This window comes from Emys orbicularis, chromosome 2 (assembly GCF_028017835.1).
Source record: "Emys orbicularis isolate rEmyOrb1 chromosome 2, rEmyOrb1.hap1, whole genome shotgun sequence".
NCBI classification, from domain to species: Eukaryota; Metazoa; Chordata; order Testudines; family Emydidae; genus Emys; species Emys orbicularis.
This window is the reverse complement of record NC_088684.1, coordinates 209,186,299-209,206,186: the sequence shown is the minus strand read 5'-3', so window position 1 is coordinate 209,206,186 and position 19,888 is coordinate 209,186,299. Positions and strand designations below refer to the sequence as shown.

Sequence of the window (19,888 nt, the reverse complement as noted above, 5' to 3'; positions counted from 1 at the left end):
GGTGTCTTTATTGGTCCTCAGATTCGTGAACTTCTTCGAGATGATGCATTTGACCATGCACTGCGTGGCAAGGAAAAGACGGCATGGAAAGCCTTCCAGTTAGTGGCAATAAATTTTCTCGGAAACAACAAGGCAGACAACTACAGGTTGTTGGTGGAAAACCTCCTCAAGGCATACAAAAGCCTTGGTTGCAACATGTCACTAAAGATACATTTTTTGCACTCTCATCTAGATTTTTTTCCACCGAACTGCGGAGCAGTGAGCGACGAGCACGGCGAGCGATTTCACCAGGACATAGCGTTTCTCCATTGTTGCAATCAGGGCAAATGGAGCCCATCAATGCTTGCAGACTATTGCTGGACAGTGACAAGAGATGCTCCATTTAATGAATACAAGAGACAAGCCAAGAAGCGCCGAGTAGACACTGAATAGGACTAAACTATGTACATAATAGTTTTTTGCCTTTTGTTTCATAATAAATTTTATTTATATAACCCTTTTGCTGATTTTTAAAGTGTTACATAAACAGGACAGGTGAAATATTATCATGTAAAGCAACCATAAACACATGAAAAGACCTAGGTTTACAATTTATGATTAAAACTCTACTATCTACACAATATACATAGACATAAAATGTAAAAACTTAAATATCTTAGAAACAGTAGCCAATCAGTTGTTTTAATTGTCATCTTTGAATTCAGCACATCAAAATACATAATAAATAGCACATTTTATCTCTGAAGCAGTCGACTTCTCAAAAATTGTAGACCAGTGTAACTGAACGGGCTCACCCTACAACATGGTAAGCCTGTCTGCCAGGAGCCAAGCACTCTCAAATCCTATTGATTGTAAGGCACTTAGCCCGTAAATCAGTGTGGAAAGGAGGTGAGACATGTCCCACAATAACGCTGCATGAATAAAAGCAAAAATGCCCCATAGAATCCCCTTTAAAGAACATGCTATACACACAACCTTGTGTGCGAGGGCACAGAGGATGAAACAGCGAGTAAGTAGCTTTGTAAATGTACTGAGGCAAATCCTCAGCAGGTGTAAATCAGAAAGACAATGCAGCGACACTTTTTTTTTACACACCCTGAGTATCTGATCCACTAACTAAGTGAAAGTCCCCAGCACTGGCTCATCCCCCAAAGGATCCTGGTGTGGCAACACCATTCTCAGCTGTGTGGAGAGATATTTCCCACTGGTTCACTGGACACCACCATTTAGTTACTCATCTAGCATTATCACCGTGGCAACCTCCACCTGTAGGAATTGTGCAGCTCACGGATGCTTCATTTGACCTTTCAACAGCTGCTGCCATGCTCGATTCCATGTGCCTCACTCAGGGCAATGCTGTTTTGCCAACATTTTCTATTTACCCAGGGGCATGTGATACGGGGGGGTTCTGTGTGCCTGTCATGTCCCCTTTTAGCAAGAAGTTTGGGAGGAAACTTCCTGGTCTAAAAGTGCCAGCTTGCTTTGGTTTGTAATGTCCCTATTTGGTGGGGATGTTTTCCTCTTTGTTTCTGGAATCCACCTAACGCACACACCATACGATTTACAAGAACATAAATGAGCAGCTGCACTTCTTCAAACGGTGCCTCGTTCCTGTATCTTGAGCCTTACTAAAAGGTAAAACAGCTCCTCCAAGCCTCGTGTGCAGTTGCGTGCGTGTGAGTGCATTACTTTCTTTCACTACTATGACAGCACATGCTCCTGCAAAGCCGTTCAAGGCATTAGAAATACAACTCCTCCCTCCAGTGCCCCATGTGTGTGAGCCGCTCAGGCTTTCTGCTTCAGCTCACTCCCATTTGATCACTGGGCTGACAGTCACGACTCTCTGTTCTACACCTCCAGGCTTCACTCTGAGGGAAGAAGGAGCAAGAAAAACACAGAAGCAGACACACAACTGACCCACAGAACCATCAATAACTTACTTCCCTTGCAGCAGAATTACAGTGGGAGGGGAAGGGAGGGAGGAAGAGGAGAAGAAAAAGAAAATCCAGAGAATTCTAGCCTTCACATATAGCCAAACTGAGAATGAGAGGAGTGTGTTTGCTCTGAAGGAACGGAGAAGAAAGAGCAAATTAAACAAACAAAAGCAGGAGAGAACTGGAGCTCTCTTCCCGATAGCAACAGTATTATTTTAGAGGTAAAATGATTCCTCCAAGCAACACTACTGAAGTCAGTGTGGATAATGTGGAGAAAGAAAATGAACTGGAGAACACAGATCAACCCCCCTCTCCAGCATCTACTACCAGCCAGGAATCAAAGGTATTTAATCCATTTGGTATATAAAAAAAGCAAATTTTACTCTGTGCTGGAGGTATATTTTTTTTACGTTGAAATTCTGAACGAGGATTTAAAATAGTGATTTATTATTGTTATGGCTTATAATGTTCTAACCCTATTACATGTTTATAATGGCCAGACTTCAGAACTCTTGCCATTCATCTGGGTGACCCCTAGAGTTTGAATTGAGGGGGAGAAATGGTTTTGAGATTTCTTTTTCTTGAGGAGGAGGGGGAATCAATCCCTTTCAATAGACTTTTTAATACTTGGCATGAGAATAGGTCCAAGGTTTTTCACTTGTTCATGGCTGGAATGACTGAATGTGTTGCAGGTTCAGGAAACAGTCATGGGTTATTTCCTGACAGATGCTTCAGGGAACTTGGGCATTCCCTTTTAAATACATCAGTATTTGAAATAGGGCCTGAGTGGTCATTTTGGTGCAAGAATTCCTACCCATAAGAAAACCCATAAGAGAGGATTTTCTTCCCCCAGCCTCTTTTTAATTATCTGGCTCAACTTACCTTGCTAAAAAACAACAACAGCCACTCATCTCTAATTTCTGTGCTCTTAAATGTTTCATGGATGTACTTGCGAAAAGTTTCTGGCTCGATCTGTGTATAATTAGGAAGAGAAAAGTATATGAAACAAAGCAGATTTCCAAATGGTGCTCTTCTGCACCATTTATCTCACAATTTATTTTTTTATTGGTATTGCAGTTGTGCCTGGGAGCCTCAGGCATGGCCTCATTGTACTAGGCGCTGTACAAAAACAGCACAAAAAGATGGTCTCTGACCCTAACTGCTTATGTCCGGATAGATATTTAGAAACCACAGGACCTAATGGCAGTTTAGCTCAGGGGTGGGCAAATGTTTTGGCCCAAGGGCCACATCTGGGTATGGAAATTGTATGGCGGGGCATGAATGCTCACGAAATTGGGGGTTGGGGTATGAGAGGAGGTGAGGGCTCCAGCTGGGGGTGAAAGGCTCTGGGGTGGAGCCAGAAATGAGGAGTTCAGGGCGTGGGAGGGGGCTCCGGGCTGGGGTAGGGGGTTGGGGTGCAGATGGGGGTGCAACTCCAGCTAGGAGTGTGGGCTCTGGGATGGGGCTGGGAATGACAGGTTGGGGGTGCAGGAGGGTGCTCCAGGCTGGGATCGAGGGGTTCAGAGGGCAGGAGGGGGATCAGGGCTGGGGCAGGGCGTTGGGACGCGGGAGGAGGTCAGGCTCTGGTTGGTGCTTATCTCAAGCAGCTCCTGGAAGCAGTGGCATGTCCCCCCTCCGGCTCCTACATGGAGGTGCGGCCAGGCTGCTCCCATTGGCCACAGTTCCCGGCCAATGGGAGCTGTGGAGGCAGAGCTTGGGGCGGGGGCAGCATGTGGAGCCCCCTGGCTGCCCCTATGTGTCGGAGCCGGAGGGGGGACATGCTGCTGCTTCCAGGAGCTGCACGGAGCCACAGCACACATAGAGCAGGGCAAGCCCCCGACCCCGCTCCCTGGCGGGAGCTCGAGGGCCAGATTAAAACATCTGAAGGGCTGGATGCGGCCCCCAGGCTGTAGTTTGCCCACTCCTGGTTTAGCTGATAAGGGGCACATTGTATCTGGATTTAAGTCAAATGGCTGCTTTAGCCCACAGTATACATATATTCTAGTATATCACAGAATTCCACAATAATGACCTAAGCACTGTAGTAACAGTATAATACGCCGCAGTTCTTTCACAGGTACCAGCTTCCTCCGGGCCCCGGGGATGCTCAACCCTCTGCTCCACACCAGGCTCTGCCCCCACCCCTCCCCCCCAAACCCTCACCCCCGCCTCTTCCCGTCCATGTTCTGTCCCCACTTCACCCCCACCCTGCCTCTTCCCACCCAGTTCCACCTCCTCCCCTAAGCGCTCCCCATCCCCACTCCTCCCCCTCCCTCCCAGTGCCTCCTGTACGCCGCAGAACAGCTGATTGCGGTGGGTGGGAGGTGCTGGGAGGGAGGGGGAGGAGTTGATCGGTGGGGCACCAGTGAACGGGAGGCGCCGGGGGGCTGGCTGCTGATGGGTGCTAAGCACCCACTATTTTTTTCCGTGGGTGCACCCATAGAGTCAGCACCTATGCTTTAGGCCATGCTGAGAGTGTTCTTTGGTACCACAAGGAAGAGAATTAGAGAATTCTTTAAGTAAAGGCGCACCTTTATATTTAAAAGAAAAAACCCTGCACCATCAATATTCTGCAATAATGACTCAATACTATTGTGAACTGTAGGGCTTTGGGACATCACTGTAGAACACAGACACATTTTTAGAGGAGATGAAAAAAGAGACAGTTATTCACTGAGGGCCCAGCTCCACCAGGACCTACCTGGTAGGTATTGAGCAACCTTGTCTCCCCGAGAAGTCCGTGGGAATTGAAAGTGCCTCACAGGAGACACTCAGCACTCTACCCCATGGACAGATGAGTTGCATGAAGGTGAGGTGCATAAAGGTGTGTGCTGGGCCATGGCTCCTTGTGTTGTATGATACTGTCCTCAGGCAGGGCCAAGCAAAAAGTTATAAAACTTTAGGTTCCATTCATCTAATCAGACGTTGCTACTACTGTGTGCATGAAATGCGTCTTGGATAAGTTAAAAATGCTTTCTGCACAACAAAAATGGACTAATTTTAATCCTACAATCAGATCAAGCAAAATATTACCTGTAAAATTATTCGTCTCCTGGTCATACATCCATACTACTCCCAGTAATGCCAATGGGAGTTAGGCTCATCTGGCAAGAGGTCATGATACTGCTAAATGACTTATAGTCGAACAATAATCATTAGCTTTGCCAGTCTCACACCACATATGAACAAGCAAAAGGCCTGGATGTCTGTGCAGTTTTGATCAGTCAATGCTATTATTTGCATATAAAAACTTCAACACATGTAATGTGTATATTTATGTTTTGAGTATTTATTTTATATGCAATCAGAAAGGACATTGTATTCTCCATTGTATAGAAAAAGCCACTTTAAAGATGAACAGGGAGCTCTTCAGCAGTATAAAAACTTCTGAGGAATAAAGACTCATGGGGCCATATTTCAGAAAGCCGGCTTGAAATGTGCATACACAAACTGTTGTATTCAAAAAGATGACAGCCAAGCAATACTGCAATACCTGACTAGCATGTTTTGAGATGCACAATTTCAGGCTATCAGAAAAGCAGCTGAAATTTGGAGGGATCTAGCAGGCAGGAAGTGAGTGGTTGGTGAAAACCTAACTTTGTTGCCATGCAGTTTTGTGCAAGTGTCTTCAAAGATGTTTATCAGGCATTTCTAATTGGACAGCCTCTCATAATTGAATCACATTCCTTATATGGAAGTATATCCCACTTAATAGTAAACTGCAATGCCATGTAAAAATATCAAGTAATCCTCACAAACCCTGCATTGGCTGGGTAAGTATTGTGAACTCCATTTTACAGATGAGGAAACTGATACACAGAAAGGATAAGTACAAGATTCTGATAACCCTCACTCATACTGACTAGCACCTTAATGATTGGTTTCAGTGGAACTGCTCACAGAGTAAGGTACAATTCAGCATGGGTAAGTGTATTTGAATCAAACCTTAAATGATATGTTCAAGGACACACAGCTGGAGATGCATTTAAATGAGGTCTGAATGTTGCCCAGAAAATTCAGGAGAATCTAACTCCCAGCACCACACTCAGGCCACGTCTACACTATGGGGACTATAGAGGCATAGCTATGGCATCGTATAACCCCATAGTGCAGATGCAGTTTACACTGACGGACAGGGTTTTTCTGTTGGTATAAGAACACCACCATCGCGAGCAATGGTAGCTAGGTCAATGCAAATATTCTTCCATTGATTTTGCTGCATCTACACCTGTTGGATCCATTGATTTAGCTGCATTTAAACCTGTTGGATTTTTCACACCCCCTAAGCAGTGTAGCAATGTCAACCTAAATTTTAAATGTAGATCAAGCCTCATTCCTCTCAACCATGCTGTCAATGATCCTTTACACTTTGGGTCATTGCATTTGAATACATGAAACATTGTATAGCCCCTAATATAAACCAACAAACACGTGCATAGAACATACGACTTTATGTTAAGGAATTCTGTAATATGTTTGCTTTACTCTATATAAACACAAGTTTTCAGATTATCTGCCCTTAATTTAATGTATGAGCTACCTGAAGGAACAGTATACTGTAGATATTGTTATTTCAGATGTGTATTCAAAGGGCAATAAATATAACTAGGCCTGCTTGTAACAGAATATAAATTCCTGCTGTGTTCAAAAGTCTGCAGCTTGAATGGTTAGAAATACTGTGATAATAATAGTAATTTATTAGGTATTACAAGCATTTATTTGGCACCTAAGTACAATGGAAATGGGTGCTTTAGATATATAATAAGAAGAACCTTAAATGGGTTCAAAATTAATAATAATTTGTAATAATTATAAATTATACTATGTACATATGTTTGTAAATTATGGCTCCTGTGTATTTGACCCCGCAGATCTAGTGAGAAGGAAAAGGCCAGTTTTTGTAGGGTCCTCTAGTTCCGCACCTAAAAAAAAGGAAGGAATTGACTAATGTATTCTGTAAGAGAATTTATTTCTCTGGGATCTTGTCACTTGCAGGGGTGCTGGAACAATTTGTACAGTGGGGGTGCTGAGAGCCATTTAACCAAACTGTAGATCCTGCATATGATGGAAATCACTTCAAGATGGGGTGCGGCAGCACCCCCAGCACCTCTAGTTCCAGCCCTTATGGTTACTTGTGCCTTTTAGGCCCCTTTGGATAAATCCTATAGAAGGTAATAGAAAATTATAACATTTCAATTTTTGCACCATGTTATTGAATTCAATAAAGAATTCTAATCCCTGCTATAATGTTTGATAGGATGATTGAAAAGCCTGCGAGAAGGAGATAATTCTCCATTAAATGCTATAGATTTTTTAGAGTTATTGGTATAGACACTGATTAGTTCTGTCCCTATTGAATTCAGTGGAACTTTCCTAACTGAATCCTACATCTACAAATGTAGAAAACTGAATCCACATCTTGACTTCTACTATGATTAGTCAAGTTTTCTACACTGTTCAAGTTTCATTCTTTCATAGGTATGCCCATTTCCATCCACTTTTGTAAAGTACAGGTCTGTTATGAGAGTCACACACCTTTGAATGTGCTCCGTAGCTGAAATATTTGCATAACAACCCCAAATTGACTTGCACATTGAACCGCTGGCATTGTAGAGATCTAGGTGTTTGGAATATCTAAGAATTGTTGCTTTGAATAGCTAGTGCTTTAAATCAATTTGGCATTGGGCTAAAGAGTCAGAGAAGTACAAGCGATTTACACAGGCCAAAACTACTGTCTACTGCGTAGCCAGTGACTAGCTCACAGGTAAATAAAGACAATTCTCTCCCAGGTTAGTGACAGCAATTAAAGATATACAGCACATTTATGCACTCTCTATGTATCAGCATAACTGACATGTAATGGAAGATACTAAAAATCTACCTTTTTAGTACAATGAATCTTCCAGAGAGGGATCTGGTCTTCGTACCGGTTTCTACAGTAGCAATCCAGAACCCACTACTTACCACACGGTGGGCCATATACAAGTAATAATATGACTAAATAATGTTTCTAAACAAAGATGTCAGTAGCAAATTCTGAGCTGACTTAAATGGCTTGCAACCCTATTGATGTTAATAGGATTGCGCATGGTTTTAATCTTGCAGGATTTGGTCTACGGTGTTTAATCGAGATCTCTCCTGCATAAAGAGTTAATACTTTATGAAGCTTCATAGATGAGGGATAGGTTACTGGTCAATGAATATTTTAAAAGGGCAGGTAATATAGCATACAGTTATTGTTCCCCCCTCCACACTACTGAATAAATATCTAATATGCAAACTGCTACTATGATTGTCTTCAAGGGAATATAAAAAACAACTTAAAAAGAAAACCTAAGGAAAAAAAAGTCATTTCCTGTTCTTCCCCACAGGTGCTTTACATGCCACTTCATAAAATGGTGAGTACAAATTGTGAAGGAATTAAAGTTGGTAGTGCTAAGGGTAAAAAATGAGCTAAGGTATTGGGCTAACACATTTATTTGGGGGAGTATTTTAATAAAAGAATACAGAAGAAATTTTAATTGCAGGCAAGACAGTGGTGTTCTATCTCTATGAATAACTACATTTTTGGTTCCCCTCTACTGATATATATATATATTTCTTTTGTCTTTGTCCTTTTCTTTCTTACCTCTCACCTATTCACCTGCTGACCAAATATTCAGGGACTGCATTATTTTCTCTCTCTATAATTAGGTTTGTGGCTCCTTCTGGGGCATCAGAATATCCGAAGTAAAATGGGAAGTCAATCTGTTTATTCTCCTTTCACCTACCCACCCTGCAATCCAGAGTAAAGAAAAATGCCTACTGTCTCTTGATGCATATCTGAGTTAGCACCGGCTAGTAATGACTTGACTCTAGCCTTCTGTGAAAAAAAACTCAGTGCCAGCAATAACAACAGATTTGCCAAAAGAGAAGCAATATTTTACTGAAACAAAATAAGCAGTTTTTGCAAGTAGAAAGCTATCATTTTTTTCATGTGAATGCTCATAGAGCAAAATCTGGTTGGTTTGCCCAGATATACTTCAGATGTTGGACCAGTTTTTCAGCTATGGGTGTCTGAGTTGGGCTCACTTGATTTGCGAGTGCACCTACCCCATGCACAAAACTTGCATATGCACATACAAATGGGCATTCATGCAAAAGGGGCAATAGTGAACATACCTAACCAGCCATTTGGGGCAAGGAATTATCCATTTCATGCCTTTGAAAGTCCATTTCCAATTGATGCATGAGTCGATTTTGCAGGTGTGGCATCACAGGTATCCAACTTTTGAAAATGACAATCTGCACTGAATGACTGGAATAAACAATGGGGCTGATTTTCCTTTTACATTGGCATATATTAGGAGTGACTCCACTGAGCATCAATACTTACACTAGTGTAATAGGAGACCAAGGACCCTTGGCTGGGTATTCAGCTCTGAAAACCTCCAATCCATTTCTGTGATGAATATAAAATGAAGTTCTTGTGATGTTGGCATTGAGCGTTCAGACACTGTAAACAGTTTGCAAATCTGTTTAGAGAAATGAAGCTATTGCGTCTAAATTCATGTGCAATCATTCCCCCTGTTTAGGCTGCAAAGTTTTCTTATTGTATATAGGTCATTTCACAGTTGATCTGCTTTTTAACCAACTGTAGTGCTGTGCCAGACCTTATCAAACTGAATTCCTATCATTTAGGCTTTTGTCATTGATCAGTCACACTGTCGCTGTTTCATTAACAATTGTAATAATGGGGCTGTTTCCCAGCCATGGGAGCTTGACTTCCCAATGGAATTCCTAAGTGAGTCCTGTAGATGAGTGTCGGTGACAGCTCAGTAAGTTTTCTTGCTACAGATAAGTTTCTAAATGGCATTTAGAAAGGGAGCATTATTAAAACACCACACACGCATTGCTTTATTAATGAGGATCATTTTAGCAGTCAACTGTTGTGAATGGAAAGCAAAATACAGCTGACCTTCAGTACATGCCAATTAGATTTGGTTCAGATAGGAGCAAAATGCTACACACTGGCACACTTTAGACTTATAAATTCCACATACAGAAAATAATCCTTTTTTTTCAGCCATCTCTCAGAATAAGACAAAGAAATATAGGGCTATGGTTCATTGGACAGAGCAAACGCCAGTAGGTGTACCTATAGCAAATGATGTTGAATAGGGTTTTAGGGCCAGGTTCTCATCTCAGTTACTTTAGTGAGATTCCATTCACTTCAGTAGAATTACATGGTCTACCTGAGAGAGAAACTGGTCTTTATTGTGAGAGACTCGGAAATCTAAATTTCATCCCATTTGTATTACCCCAGTTTTCAAGGATTGTCCATATCTGGAGTAATAGAAATGGGATGAAATTTAATAGCGCAAAGTACAAGATCATGCACTTAAGGACTAACAACAAATTTTGCTATAAGCTGGGGACTTACCAGTTGGAAGCAACAGAGGTGGGAAAAGACCTGGGTGTATTGGTTGATCACAGGATGACTATGAGCTGCCAATGTGATGCAGCCAGGGAAAAGGCTAGTGCAATCCTAGGATGCATTAGGTGAGGTATTTCCAATAAAGATAAGGACATATTATTACCTTTGTACAAGGTGCTGGTGAGATCTCAGCTGGTCTCCCTGGTCTTTTAGGCACTCACCTGGGATGTGGGAGATCATGATTGAAGTCCCGACTCTGCCTGATTCAGAGCAGAGACTTGAACCTTGAGTGCAGGGGACTGGACTGGATGACCTCTCAAGATCCATTCCAGTTCTATGATTCTGTGATTCTAACATCCTAATTGAATGCCTTAACTAGCAAGCTATAAAGTCAGTCTGTTGCACTTGGTATTTTTTTGAAAGGTTCTGGCTTCATTTCACATCACAATAAAAACAAAGTTTGAAACCCCAGAATTTTTCACAAAACAGAATTGTTGTTTTCTGGCCAGCTCTAGTGGAAAATTATGCATTGATGACAAAAACAGAAAGAAATATGACTCTATCCAAGGTGCTCGATGAATCATACAACAGTTTAATGAAATATGGGCATAGAGGACACTTTGGCAGCAGTTAAATCTATCTTCAGTAGTTGGTCCTAATGACAAATATACTTATTTCTCATAGGCGTTGCATGGGTCTAGATGAACAGTCATTCACTTAATCTCTGCCTTCCAGTCTTCTTCAATCTCCTCTCTGTTCCTCAGCTACCCAAGTGCTTTCATCACAGAAGCCAGAGCCAGACCTTAGATTTTCTGTTCATACAAAACGTCCAGGGTCAAGCCTAGTCAAGTTAAAAGTTGCCTATAATGAAAATGGATGATAATCCTTTAGCGTGGGAGGGAGTTGGTTTATAAGTTCTGCTAGAACTGTGGAGCTCAAGCCGTAAGTATTGCTGCAGTAAAGCAAACTCCAGAGGCTTGACCCTCCATTTCCTCTATAAATGAGTCATGACTGCTTTCTTTACAAGAAATACACTGCTGCTGCTCCTCTACGGCCTGCTATGTGCTCCCTTTTATTTGCCCTGGAATGTTAAGCATCACAAACTGTCCACCGTGTTTGGATGTAAATTTGTTTCTCTCTTGGTATAACTTCATGTTGTTTTCTTTTTTGTATTATACCTTATTTTCAACAGGAAAATGGAACTTTGGCAAGCAGGCCATAGAAAATGTTAGGTATGCTAACAAAATGGATCTCTTTCCTCCTCATGTGCGGTATCTTCCTGGCATTTGGGCCTTGGTAGGCAGTAAGTAATGGGACTGAAGGGGATGTTTCCTCCCTTTGAGTTTAAATGCACTGCCCACCCAGGCATTCACAGCCCCTGCCTGTTCAAGCACAGGAATAAAAAAAAACAGAAATCAAACCCAAGTCTCCCCAAGGTAGTGCAGAGTGCTACAACTACAGGCCAGGAATCCCTGCACATTACGTGGAATTTATTTATTTAAGTGACCATTGTGATTGTGAAAGCGTTCCAAATTTGCAACCCTCAGGACCAAAGTTATTTGTATGTTAACAGAATAGGTACAGTATGGGTAGTGGCCGTACAAGCTTTCTGATGTGCCCCCAAGCTGGCCAGGAGGGACCTCATCCAGTGGGGAACTGGCTAGTGTAATTGCTGGGTGGGATTTTCTTTCAGACTTATTGTGTCAGCAAATCCACTAGCGTGTAGACTATAATTATTACTTTTGCAGTGATTCCCACCTGGTCTAAGTGACACATGGCACAGACCTCTGACAAATGATTATTTAGAGATCATCAAAGGGGGAATTGATGGCAACAGCTCCACCAGAGCTGCTCTAATATAGATAAATTAAGGCCTTGCCACAAAAGGCTCAGGAACCGATGGCAAGTTTTAAAAAATGGAACAGCCCCGTCCTTCTCGGAGCTGCACTACGCAGAGAACGCAGTTTGGGAGACTCAGTCCACAGGAGTTAGCTAGTCCCACAATCCATACAAGAGTGTAGAAATTCAGACCTCTTGAAAAAAGAAGGTAATAAAATTAAGCTAACTCTTTCTGGGAATGTAAGCAATTTATAACAAATATACTCCACCAAAAGCAATAACCATGGGGGCCCACAGTTTATTCTCCACCAACAACTGCCGAGCCCCTGAAAAGATCCCCTTCCCCAAGGTATCATACCTCATGGTCAATAAAACTGGTAGCCTCCCCAGTATGTGAAAAGCAGGACTACAGTTAGGAAATAATTGACCCAACACAAAGTAATAAACATTGCACTTGTTGTCCAGTATTATAGCCATCATTTGACTCCCAAGAGCAGTTAACACAGATCTGTTTCTGGATCTATGCCACTTTGTCAGCAGAGAATTTGGCTCTATGACCATATTGTGTTAAGCTCAGAAAAGTGCCATCTCAGGTTCATAACCAACCTGAGAGTATGGCACAAGCCCTGCTACAAACCCGGATTCAGTCATTTGGGCATCATTCCAAATCAACCTTTTGTTTCCTCTCCTCCTCCCTTATACCTTTCTGTGGCCTTCGGGGTGGAAGTGCTGGTTGCCTTTATCCTCACCTCCAGTCTCTTCAGAGGACAGCAGGCCTCTGCTCCTTCCTGGTCTACGTAATCAGCCTGATTTTTCAAGTACTGAGCACACAGCATTGTACTGTCAATGCCTGTGCTGAAGTCATTGGGAGCTACTGGGGGCCAAGCACTCTTGAAGATCAAGCCACTTGTTACAGTGCCTAGTTGCGAATGCAAGAACCTGACTTTAGAAGTCCAGTTTTGACAATCTTGCTGTCAACATTGTTATTTGTTAAATCATTCCATTGCAGCTAGGTACAGTACAATAGCTTATTATTTGTTATGTAGAGAAAGGACCAGGTGTAGATAGCACAAAGCCTAAAAGAAGAGCGTGTGAAAATCTTGGGAGCCTTTAATATGTATTTTTTAAAAGCTAACTAGATTCAAGAAGGATTCCCGAGGATTGGAAAATGGTACAGTGTAGTTTGAATGACAGCTAGCGGAGAGTTCATGCTTAATTCCTCAGCTGGAGGTTTTTGAAGCTATTTCTGCCATGATAGATAAATGAAATTTAAGGGCTGTTGTTCATTTAAATATTCCAAAAAGATTTCAGCAGAGATGGCGATGAATGGCTAAGGGGAAAGGGTCATGGAATAGGAGGAGGGTAGAGTAAGGTGCTTCATAGCAAACTGGCAGAGGAGCAGAATCCTCACTCGCATCAAGTTCGTACTCTTTCAGCACCTCGAGGGTCAGGACATAGCTCTGCCCTGACCACGTCTCTCTCTCATTTCTGCCTCTGGCTGCCTAGGTTCCTTCTATGCAACCCTCTAGAACAGAGGTGGGCAAACTACGGCACGGGGGCCACATCCGGCCCGTCAGACCATTTAATCCGGCCCTCAGCTCCTGCCAGGAAGTGAGGTCGGGGGTTTGCCCCACTCCGGCGCTCCAGCCAGGGAGTGGGGTCGGAGGCTTGCCCTGCTCCACATGGCTCCCAGGAAGCAGCCGGCATGACCCCCCTCCGGCTCCTACGTAGTATGTGGAGGCGTGGCCAGGCAGTTCTGTGAGCTGCCCTGTCCATAGCCGCCGCCCCCGCAGGTAAGCGCCACCCGGAGCCTGCACCCCTGATCCCCCCCCCCATGCCCCAATCCCCTGCCACAACCCTGATCCCTCCCACCCTACAAACCCCTCAATCCCAGCCCAGATCCCCCTCTTGTACCCCAAACCCCTCATCTCCAGCCCAACCCTAGAGCCCTCACCCCCTCTGTGCCTGAACAGCCTGCCCCATCCCTGATCCCCCTCCCACCCTCTGAACCCATTGGTCCCAGCCTGGAGCTCCCTCCTGCACCCCAAACCTCTCATCCTCAGCCCCACCCCAACCCGGAGCCCCTTCCCGCACCCTGAACTCCTCATTTCTGGCCCCACCCCAGAGCCTGTACCTCCAGCCGGAACCCTCACCCCCTCCTAACCCCTCCCACCCCCAATTTCATGAACATCCATAGCCCACCATACAATTTCCATACCTCGACATGGCCCTCAGGCCAAAAGGTTTGCCCACCTCTGCCCAAAATATCCTGAGTAAAATCCTCTCCACATTGAAGTCAATGGGTGTTTTGCTATTGATTAATTTCTCACTCATTTATGCACCTCTGACCATGACAGTCTGAGTGCTTGGTATTCCCTCCTTGTCTTTGGGCCGAGCGAAGTGCTCAAGCTTGTGTGTAACGTTAAGGATTTGAGTAGCCCTATTGACTTCAATGGGATTACTCACATGCTTAAAGTCGTACATGTCCTTAACTGCTTTGCTGGGTCAGGTCTCTGGTGCACTGGTTGAGCATCCTATCCTTACGTGTGACTCACTAAGAAACTCAGAATCTCCCCACTCTGTGAAGTAAAACTCCACATTTTTAACCCTGCAGAGCTGCATGATAATGGACATGGAAGCTGTGAAATGTTTACAAAAAAGCTGTTACTAGTCTAACACTTGAGCTACGTCTTCACTGGAGAAAAACATGTGTTTTCTGAGAGCCGGCAGCCTGCCCAGGGACTGGGGAGCCTAGTGCTTCTAGACTCCCAGGCCAGCTGACTCCCCAGGCTGTCTGACACCAAATGGTAAGCTAGCTGCCCCAAGCACCACAGAGCCTGGACAGGCAGTAGGCCCAGCAGTCTGGCAGCCTTGGGGTCCTTGTCCCCAGGGCAGTCTGTGTGGTGGGACCCTCCCAGACCCTCAATCCTGGGAAGCCCTGGCACCTGCTGACTGAAATTGACATGAATTTTGTCAGTTTCACCCCTGCTATTCAGTGATGGGCAGTGTGAAACTGACAATCCTGTTAATTTCAGTCAGCAGCTACTGGGTCCAGAGAGCAGATTTTCTCTCAAACATTAGAATTTCCCAAATTAAAAATGTACGGACCTTTTAGTTCAAAGGAAATTTTCTAAAGAATGCTTTTGTTCCAAATCAGAATGAAAACAAATGTTGAAATATCACAATTTCCCATGAACCAGTTTTGGACAGCTCTACTTAGAATAAACACCAAAGAGATGAATTAGTGGCCAGAGGGCAAGTGAGGCAGTCAAGGGTATATGATAAAGTGCAGTCATGGGATAAGTGAATTTATCAGATATTGTTGTATATATTTACACTGTAAGCTCCTTGGCACAGTGACTATGCCTTCTTACATATCTATAAAGTGTCAGGATTTATATTATTATAATAATTCCCCACCAAGTTAGATTGAAAGCCCCTGTGGGTGGAACATTGGCTATGTTTGTAGAGCACTGAGCATTACTGATGGCCCAATACAGATGAGCCAAAATACAAATTTAGATGAAAACTTGCTGCAGTGGAAATAGGTTGATGTGGGGAACCCTAAGATTTGTTTTCAGCACTTCTACTCCAAGCTTCTGAACCATTTTGAAGCAGGAATTGAAAAATAGATATCTCCAAGTGGCAGACAATACTAAAATTGGAGACCGGCCAGATAGTGAGGAATATGCAATCAGATTGGAAAGGTTTTGAATTGTTTAGGTGACCCTGCATTTGTCAATTATTTGCTAACTGGTCTAGGAACAAGAAACTAAGCTAGAGAACAATCATCTAGCTCACTAATAGAACAATCATCTAGCTCACTGAACCAGATATAGGAGCTTTTGTGGAAAAATCATTCAAACCATCAGCATAAGGCTCAGTAGCAGTAAAGAGGCAAACCGGATGCAGGGTTGTATTAGCCATGCAGTAGATATAAAACTAAGAAGGTGACACATTTGCTATATAAAGAAGCACTAGACTTCCTCCTCCCCCCACCCCACCCCAAAACTCTTTGCTCGGTATTGGCCACAGTACATCAGGAAAGATATTACTCTCAAGAGGGTAGGTCATAAGGCAGAAAATATGATATCAAGTTGGAAGAATTTTAGTTATGAAGGAAGGATAAAGGAGCAAACGAAGCTGAGACTTGGAGATCACCTAAAAGTCATTTAAAATTATGAAAAGGATAACAAAAATGGAGAGAGATTTTCACATTGATAAGAGCTTAAAACAAAGTGGTGGAGACAAGCTGCAGTATTTGGCTGTGTGATTTCAGTTTTATGGGAAAGAACAGTTGTAGGCTGGGGAATAGAGATTTGTATACTGGGGTCTGGTGGATAATTCAGCCATAAAATGCAGATCCAGGCTCCGTTTCCAAACTTCTGCATAGCATGGGGGTTTCCAAGATTTTGGTTCAGGTCCATCTCTAGCGTAGTTTAACACACGGCAAGTAAATAGGAAACCTAGATAGAACTAATACACATAAAAACAAGTGACTGTGAGAGGCAAAGTAAGCAGGAAGTACAGACAAATGCAAGATACACCTATATTTGGTGCTGAAGAAGCAGAGGATTTACAGAGATGGTGAAAAATCAAGAAGCTGGAATTAAGATCATCCAGATAAGGGAAAGTACATTGAGACAGCTGGCCTTTTCCTGGTGCAAAGATCTTATTTTTATGAACAATGAAAGATACTAAAAGGATTTTTTTTTCACTCTAGGGTTTAGTTCTGTTTATTTTTTTCTTAAAGTCCTTACTCAGGCATAATTCCCGCTGAAGTTAGTGGGAGTAAGCCATGAGCAAAGGTCTCAGGATTTGGCCTAGTGACAGTGTGGTTGCAAAACTGAGCAGTTATGTTTTTATTTGAAGCAATTTTAACAGGCAAGTTCTTAACCCCTTAACGAGTGGAAACACTGATAGCATATTAACTGTAACAACTCCCAGGGATTTCTGGACCTTCCTTTTTATGTTCTAAGACAATTCAAATGAGATTATATGTGGGATCTGGTGCTGATGTTATGTGTATCAGCCTCTATGCTAAATACGTTTTCATAATTGATTCAACAGGCTGACATTTGAATATTATAAAATGGCTAAGATTAAAAAAAAAAAACTCATCAGCAAAATAAAATCCACTGGAAGTTTTCAGATTTAGCTGGGCCAGAGTTCTTTAGCTGAAGGGTGTCATGAAGCACAGGTGTATATGGGGCTTATGTTTAATTACTCATTTTTAACTTATAATGGGCAAAGTACACCTGAAGTAGAAAATAATGTCACACACATCATCAGTATACAGATATTATGTAGGGTCAAAGGCTTGGCACCTTACACTAGTAGAATCTTGACTCCAGTAGGATTACTCAGGAGAGTAAGGTGAGCAAAATGTAGCCCCCTACTTGGTTTTTGTGTGTGTTTGTTTAGTTTTGTTTTTTTATAAAATTCTCAATGGCCAGACCCTCAGCTAGTGTAAATCAACACAGTGCTGTTGACTTCAGTAGATCTATATGGATTTACAACAGCCTGGGATCTGGCCCTTTATTCTCAAAAAGAAAAGAAAAAAACCCACCTTGTACCAGTACCTACACAGTAATAATTATTAAATAACTGGGAAATCACTGTACCATTTAGAAAAGAGAAATCCAAGCGGGGCAGTGAAATAATGAATTCCCAGACGAGACCTTAAAGATAACAGTGCAACTTCAGGGCATATTGAGACGCAAAAGACATACTAATCATGTGCACCGTCATAATGAGGACCAACTATGGCAAAGACTGGCTGCTTAGCAACCAGATGACTGAGGTGAAACCCAAAGTACAAAACCAGAAGGTGTAAACAAATATATGTATTTTAAACAAAGTTGCAGGAATGTTTGGAAAAAATGAGAAAGTTACTATCAACCTTCTGTTACTTAATGTGTCAGCTTTCATATTAGATTTCTGGGCAAACAGAAGAGTCAGCTGACCCACAGTGACAACAAAATGAGTCATAAAGGGTTTTTTTAGTTTGTTCTTTTACAAGCTAAATTGCAGAAGATGTGCTGCAACTGTTGCCACATGTGTTAAACAAGACATTCAACAGCCTACAAGATTTACAGTCTCCCTCCCTGTTCTTGAGACCAGCAGCTCTTTTCATTAGGTGATGCGTGAAAAGAGGCAGAAGAGGGTGATGCATTCACGAGCCCTGTTGTAAAACAAACAACCTGCTTTGGTCATGGAGGTTCTGTGTTTAGTTTAAACTGTAACGTGTTGTGACTTATACACGTGTTTACAAAGGAAGAAGAATTGACAGTCACTGGGCAGAGTGCTATGAGCTCAGCAGATGTTATTTATTTTCAGACTTTTAATGTAATTTTCATGATTTGAATGGCAAGCTATAGAATCAAAGAGATGAATTCTTTTCTGGCAGACGAGCTGATGAGAGATGAGGTTGAAATGTTGCACACCAGGGCTTTAGGACTATTGAAAGAAGGGCTAGTTTACACTCACAGAGCTGCACTGGGGCAGTGGCTCTACTGCAGCTCTTAGGGAAGACACTTGCCGTTGGAGATGTTTGTTGCTAGCAGCCGCAGATCGGCTACATGCCATTGTAGGCAGTCTCATCATACCGTTCCCTCTATAAACGTATCAAGCTCAGTCTTGAAGCCAGTTAGGTTTTTTGACCCCACTGCTCCCCTTGGAAGGCAGTTCCAGAATTTCACTCCTCGGATGGTTAGAAACCTTCATCAAATGTCAAGCCTAAACTTGTTGATGGCCAGTTTATATCCGTGTAGTTGTAGTTTGGGTATCTCATGCTTCCATTCTACTATGGGATGGTCTCTCCAGATAGATTTCATCTCCTGTGATGCACCATGGCCCTGTGACTGTTATGATGCATTGCCTCCTCTCACCAAGAGGGGAGATCATGTAGTGCATCGTGGGAGGTGTCCAGCCAGGGAGTTCAGCCTATATGAGAGAATGAGAACAGGAGGCACCTGAGCTACAGCTTCCATGAGGCACTTTAATGGCATTTCAAAATATTTTAAATTCTGTTTTTCACTGAAAATTCAAAATTTTCCATGGAAAAAAAGTCCTATTTTTCTGACTGGCTCTAATCACAAGGCTGTTCAGTTGCCTATGTGCATGTTGATTATTCTCTTACAAGCGCTCATTGGGTACGTGTCCACATCACATTAACCACCACCACAGTTAGTACCCTTGTTCTCAACCTCAGCAAAAGCCAAGGATTGAATGGGCATGAAGAATGAACTACCCTTTCACCCTAAAGACAAGGTTTGAGGCACACTGGTACAGGAGTGTGGGAACGCTTGTACTGTCAATTTATGTGCTGAATTTGTTCCCAGAATAGACAAAAGATTTCATTCCCCAGGACTATCAATCTGACATCTTTCACTGGCACTAAATTCTCATGCACAAACCCCTTTTCCCCCTTTCTTTTGCATTTTCACATACATGGGCACTTTGTTCTTTTTAAGCTCAGAAACTGCAGTGCCCCAATGCTTCCAGCCCAAATGGAGCAGGAAGTACTTGGGAACATGAGATTTCCAGCCTAGTTATGCTGAGCTATCAAGAGGTTCATATGGTACTGTCAAGGTTTGGATGAGCGGATAAACAGTTTGGATACCTATCAAGATTTGGATACTTTGGTTTGGATATTTTGATCAGATATGCACATCAAACCTGGAATGGGGCTAAGCAT

General features: G+C 42.8%; 1 protein-coding gene across 1 annotated transcript in view; it reads left to right on the top strand.

Annotated features, from left to right (window-relative positions):
- Positions 1-2,160: 2,160 nt before the first annotated feature.
- Positions 2,161-19,888, top strand: part of STAC (SH3 and cysteine rich domain) — a 108,537-nt gene continuing 90,809 nt past the window's right edge. The window contains exon 1 of the mRNA XM_065399811.1: positions 2,161-2,277. Coding sequence (XP_065255883.1) covers positions 2,161-2,277 — 117 coding nt within the window. The remainder of the gene's footprint in view (positions 2,278-19,888) is intronic.